The 6,786-nt window shown below is 36.0% G+C and overlaps 1 protein-coding gene across 1 annotated transcript in view; it reads left to right on the top strand.

Moving 5' to 3' along the window:
- The first annotated feature begins 658 nt into the window (after window positions 1-658).
- The window catches only part of LOC107753721 (sphingolipid delta(4)-desaturase DES1-like), a 12,867-nt gene continuing 6,739 nt past the window's right edge, over window positions 659-6,786 (top strand). Inside the window, exon 1 of the mRNA XM_016569932.1 lies at window positions 659-959. Within this exon, the coding sequence (XP_016425418.1) occupies window positions 878-959 (82 nt within the window). The 5' untranslated portion in view covers window positions 659-877. The remainder of the gene's footprint in view (window positions 960-6,786) is intronic.

The following is a 6,786-nucleotide window of genomic DNA, read 5'->3' as shown; positions in this document are numbered from 1 at the left end:
AACTTTACAGATCTTCTTTATGCACCAAGAGCTTGTAACACTCCAAAGAGAAAGGAAAAATTGAAATCGCATCATATGAGTATCGCTTTTTATTTCTCCTCTTTCCTATTACTTGTTTCACTTCTGTTTCAGTTTTTATAACTATTTCTTACTATGTGTCAGTAAGTTGTTGTTATTTTAGCATGTGTGTTTGGCTCAGTGTCATTTTTTTAGGATTACTGATAAACTAATGTAGTTTGATTTGTATTAGTTATCTATTTTAGTTTTAGTTACAGTTGTAGTAATGTTGTTATTTTATTAGGTTTTTTTTATTATGTCTATATAGGTTTTTTAATAATTTGTCATTTTTATTTAATTTCTTTTATTTTCTTAAATGTGTATATATATATAGTGTTTACAGAGTTTTAGCTTTTAGTTTTAATTACTTTTTCTTATTTGTAAGTCACTTTGGATAAAAGCGTCTGCTAAATGACTAAAAGTAAAGTAAAGTAAAAGTGTACACATGCATCAATGCAATTGATTTTGTCAGCTGTTTACTGTGGATAGAAGGCTGTGAAAGAAACTCAGCTGTGAAGCTCTGGGATGAAATACTCGCCAGCATGAAAACGGCATCATAACGGTGTCGCGAATTTAGTCAAAGCTGGCGCTTTCTCATAGGACAAGAGAGGGAGTGACGTCACCAGGAGACTCCGCCCACCGCGATGCGTCCAGAAGTCGAAAGATCTTCTGTTTTAGAAAGACGGAGAAGTGAGGAAGCGAAGGATGTGGGACAGCTGCTGTTAGACCCGTGTAAACAAAAAACTGGTACTATTTCTGCGCTGACATCCTGAGGAAACACACTTAACTACCGCAAAGCAGCCGCCGAACCAGAGAAAACATGGGGAATCGCGTCGCTCGCGAGGATTTTGAGTGGGCTTATACCGATCAGCCTCACGCCGACCGCAGGAAAGAGATCCTGGGTGAGTCGCTTTCCCTCTCCTCGTTATATCACCGACGGTAAAAACATGAGCTACTAAACATCGCTTCTTCCACATAGCAGCGTCGTTTGGGTCTGTTACGATGGATTATGTGGCGGTTTAGCCGCGACTCGAATGAGTTAAAGTTAGCTGTTATGTAAAATGATCTCCCGCGGAAGCTCCAATGAGCCAAGTGCTTGTTATTTTATTTTCTTGTAATGTTTCTGTACCGTGTGTAATGTGTGAAGTTGATTTGTAACGAAAGAAAGCCGTGTGTTTGAAGTGTCCGTCGTTAACGTTAGTTAAGAGATGACCGTTATGTGAGGGCCACTCCCTGACGAGAGCCCTTCGCTAAGTTCACTTAACTTACATAATTACTAAACTACAGCAAACACTTCACCACATCTCTTACTCCACAACTCATGCAGTTTATTATGCGATGTTTGGAGGATTTATCTCGTGATATATGAAGCTGTGCCAGCTAACCGGTTAAACTGCGTGCTCCGTTTAACACTTATTAGCAGCTAATTCGTTTCACAACTATCCGAATACAGAAGGTATAGTGCGACTCTGTGTCTGTTTTAACGATTTAATAATCTCTATGTTGTTTGTTGAGCTATGAATGTTGTATGAATTGTTAAATGGGAGTGTGGTGGAGTGACAGTCACATGAGGAAGGCTAGCTAATGCTCGCTCTCTGATTCTGTCTCTCTCACACACACTTAGCTATCTAACTGGGGATATTACATAGACTTATATTGCTTTATATACAGATAGTTATAGATTATATAAGCTGATCCCAACCCTGACAAGAGCCACAGAAAACTTTATGCATTTTTACAATAAAAAAAAAACTTTGTTTACTTTCTTTTTATACCTGTTTTACAAGTGAGGACGTCCCCAAAGGGAGGTTTTTTAGAGATTTTGTCAGGTTTAGCTCACTCGGTACACATTTGTCCCCAACATATGGTTAAGCATGTACACACACACACACACACACACAAATAAATAGGGTGAAGGTACAGAAGTCAATGCTGTTTATTAGTAACGTCTCCTCACTGATAACGCTGCTTATGAATGCATGTAGAAAGAATGTTGTATGAATTGTTAAATGGGAGTGTGGTGGAGTGACAGTCACATGAGGAAGGCTAGCTAATGCTCGCTCTCTGATTCTGTCTCTCTCACACACACTTAGCTATCTAACTGGGGATATTACATAGACTTATATTGCTTTATATACAGATAGTTATAGATTATATAAGCTGATCCCAACCCTGACAAGAGCCACAGAAAACTTTATGCATTTTTACAATAAAAAAAAAACTTTGTTTACTTTCTTTTTATACCTGTTTTACAAGTGAGGACGTCCCCAAAGGGAGGTTTTTTAGAGATTTTGTCAGGTTTAGCTCACTCGGTACACATTTGTCCCCAACATATGGTTAAGCATGTACACACACACACACACACAAATAAATAGGGTGAAGGTACAGAAGTCAATGCTGTTTATTAGTAACGTCTCCTCACTGATAAAGCTGCTTATGAATGCATGTAGAAAGCTGATGAGCCAGCATTCCCACTGATCTATATGTGGAGTTTGGATAAACATTACAGCTGGTTTATGGATACACTTCAATCAGTCTGTGTTTAACACACAACCTCTCTGTTGCTAATTCATGATTTATTCATGATGCCCTCACTGACACACACCAGGCATCTGGTAAATGATTATGTAGCTGTTTAGTGATATTTATGCTTTAGTTTGCATGGATTCTACTGCAGCTGTTATGAATAAAGAATTAAGCTGCATTTTGTATTAGTTATTTTCAATAAATCCCACTGCACTGAATATGGTATATGGAGTGGGATAATTTCTCCTGCTCGTTGGTGACAGTCTTATTCAAACAGCACATCATCCTCACGGTGATATTTGTTCAGCAAACTCTCTCTTCATGCGAGCTCATGTTTGTCTGATTTGGAGACGATCCAGTATCCAGTCTGACATGTAGGCCTAGTCTGTCTTATACACTATTGCAGTGGATCTCAACCCACGGAACACAATTAAAAAATAACTTCCAGTTTTACAATTCATTTTAGTTTTTACGTTAACTCTTTCCACGCCAGCATTTTTGAAAAAAGTTCCCAGCCACCGCCAGCGATTTTGATGATTTTCACTAAAATTTGTTGGCCTCCAGAATATTTTGCTGTATGAATATTTGAATATGCAATACATCAAAATAAAGATCAGAGCCTCTACTTTTAAACAAAAATAATCAGTTTTATTCTAGCTTAAAGCATTCTTTTTTTTATCAACACTTGAATATAGGTAGGTTTCATAAAAATGCATAATTTTGAGCAAAAAGGTGAGAAAATCATATTTTTTATCAAAAACTACATCTGGATAATATTCAGTACGATTATCAAAGCATAAATCCAGTAAATCGCTTCCATCAACACCTCCAAAGCTTGCACAGACATATACCACTTCCTGGATCAACATTTTACTCCGTAACATTATGCAGTTTTCATTTATATGCTGTCTATTGCTGTTATTTTTCATATGCATCTGTTTACATAAGAGATCGCCAGTTTCTCCATCCTGTTCACTAAACAAATATAAGCTATAATGTTTTTATGTAAAATAATTTTGTTTTTCATATGTTATTTTCAGACATGAGCAGACCTGTACTTCACGTAATTAACGTTAGGCATTTAACGAACACTTACAAGCGCGCACTTTGGCAGAATTCAATTCAGATAGTCATCAGCAGCCATTAGTTTACACAATTAAAAAATAACTTCCAGTTTTACAATTCATTTTAGTTTTTACGTTAACTCTTTCCACGCCAGCATTTTTGAAAAAAGTTCCCAGCCACCGCCAGCGATTTTGATGATTTTCACTAAAATTTGTTGGCCTCCAGAATATTTTGCTGTATGAATATTTGAATATGCAATACATCAAAATAAAGATCAGAGCCTCTACTTTTAAACAAAAATAATCAGTTTTATTCTAGCTTAAAGCATTCTTTTTTTTATCAACACTTGAATATAGGTAGGTTTCATAAAAATGCATAATTTTGAGCAAATTTTGATCAAAAACTACATCTGGGTAATATTCAGTACGATTATCAAAGCATAAATCCAGTAAATCGCTTCCATCAACACCTCCAAAGCTTGCACAGACATATACCACTTCCTGGATCAACATTTTACTCCGTAACATTATGCAGTTTTCATTTATATGCTGCCATTGCTGATGATCGCATTATTTTTCATATGGAATTCAATTCAGATAGTCATCAGCAGCCATTAGTTTGGCAAAATTGAGCATCAGAATAAACAAGATATCATAATATTTAGGCTATACTATTATGAAACTGGTTGGTTTGTATTGGTGACGTAATATGTAAATGATGTGCGTGCGGCCCAGTGGGAAAAAAGGTTGAGAACCACTGCGTTATTGCATGTACAGTAGCAGTGCAGCCTGCTGTGATCCAGACCTGTCTGTCATTACCTTGCCGTATTGCATTATGTAATATATAAACCCTGGATTAGGCTTTAAAGTAGCACTCTTGCCTCAAAGCAGTCAGTACTTGCATTAGAAAATACCTTGTATGAAAAGTGCCCACATTTAAATTCTACTGTGTGTTTTGTATTGTTTCTCGGAAGCTTTAGGCAAATGACACAGGCTTCCGGCTTCACCATATCCTCCTGGAACCCAGGAATAGACTTTTGTCCTCTGTAGGGGACAGTATATTTTAGTGAATTTCTCTGAGACGGTACATGCCACAGTTGTAAGTCTGGAGTCCTGTACCGAGCACATTCAGGGCTTTTCAGAGATACCAAATGATTGGAAGTTTCACCATGAGCACTCCCTCTCCTTGCTCTTTAAAAACGGCTGACATTAATTTAGTGATCAAATGTAACTTTTATGAAAATAAGATATTATTTTGTAATTAGCATTTAAATCTGACAAAATGTTTAACTTTTTGTCATAAATCAATACCTCAGGAAACTGTTATTTGGTTTCAAATCAAAATAATGACGTTCTGTTATGAACCACTGTAGAGGACACCAGGACTAAAAGCATGTTTATTACGCATTTTGGGAGACACAACAAATGAATAGGGAAAGAAATTATATTTCAATATTTCTATGAAATATTAGATATTATTGTGAAAATCTTGCCAATTAGGCCATTACTCCCATTATTACACTTCTTTTTTCATGACATGTTGCCCCAAGAACACATTAATATGCAAATTAGATACAGTGAATAGATACTCATATATTGTATACAATGGGAAAACCCTCTTATTGCCATTTTACACACATTTCATAAAGCAAAATGTGTCAAATATATCAGATCATTGTTATATCTTTCATAACATAGTTGAGAATCATCCTTATACAAAGTTTGATATAAAAAAAATCCTGAAACTTAAGAAATTTGTGATTAAAAAAAAAAAACAATTGTTTTTGCCTTTGCATGTTTATTCATGTCTTTTTATTTTTTTCAAACATTTAGTCCTGGTGTCCTCTACAGAGGACATACAATAAAACATGAATAAAATATCTTTTTTTTTTTTTTTTATTCTTATGCTCTAAACCAGGGGTGCCCAACCCTGCTCCTGGCTAGGGTTGGGTATCGTTTGGGTTTTTTCCGATACCGGTGCCAAATCGATACTTTTAAAACAATACCGGTGCCTGAACCGATACTTTAAAAAAATAAAATAAAATTACCCAAAATAGGATGGATTGGCCATTATTGAGCGCTATAAACACATTTAATGTCTGTTTCATTCATACTGGATGCCAGAGGGCGCCCTCACGCAGAAACTCCACATATGCATAACAGAGGGAATAGAAAGCAGGCAATCACCTCCGTGAAGTTGGCCCCCCACCCAACGCAAAACGTCGGCAAAATAGTCTCAATCGTTTGTGCTGCTTTGGTTTTTTAGATAATAAAATAATATTTATAGGTCATTCTGAGGTCACTCAGCCCCCCAACATACTCCAAATTCACCCCAAATAGTCTCGTTTGTTTGTGCTTCGTTTGTGCTGCTTCGGTTTTTTTAATATTAGACATTGAATTATAGGCGATGACGTCACCAGCCCCCCCACATGCTCCAAATTCACCCAAAACAGGCTCAATCGTTTGTGCAGGTAATATTTTCGTTTGTGCTGCTTCATTTTTTTTTTATATTAAACATTGAATTATAGGCGATGACGTCACTCAGCCCACATATGTCACATCACACCAAATCACATGAAATAGTCGCAGTCACTTAATTGTTAGTAGCCATATTAGTTCAATTAGGCCAATTAAACGGAAGAAAAACTAGGCCTATTTCATTGTCTTTACAAAACAAACAAAAATAAATAAATAAAAAATAAAGACTTGATATACATAGGCCTATTTTCATTTCTGCGCACAAATAAAACATGCAATAGCCTACTGTTTCCAGGTCCGTGTAGCCTATACCTTTGCGTCCATTCGTTTTTCCTTTTTTAACCATGTCGAAAAAAATGAAAAAAGAAGGGTTGTTGTATTTTTAATTACCATCCTGAAAACCAAATTTGAAATTAGAACCGTACACAAAATGCTGCCCGAAAAAGTAAAATATAGATTTTTTTAATTTATTTTTGTTTATGACTTTTTGCACCTTTAATAAACAATTGAAAAATGCACAAATTAATATAGAAAAATTTAGATTTTAACACGTTTTCTTTGGCCAAATTAGAAGTAGGCTAATGCTTCTCTTGCACGTTCAGTTTAGAACTATATGTCTCTGCGCTAGATCATTGATGGGGAGCTGGGCAATTAATAGTAA

This window comes from Sinocyclocheilus rhinocerous, unplaced genomic scaffold (assembly GCF_001515625.1).
Source record: "Sinocyclocheilus rhinocerous isolate Xijiao unplaced genomic scaffold, SAMN03320098_v1.1 scaffold3824, whole genome shotgun sequence".
NCBI lineage: Eukaryota > Metazoa > Chordata > Actinopteri > Cypriniformes > Cyprinidae > Sinocyclocheilus > Sinocyclocheilus rhinocerous.
The sequence above is the reverse complement of the archived record's forward strand: the minus strand, read 5'-3'. Positions and strand labels throughout refer to the sequence as shown.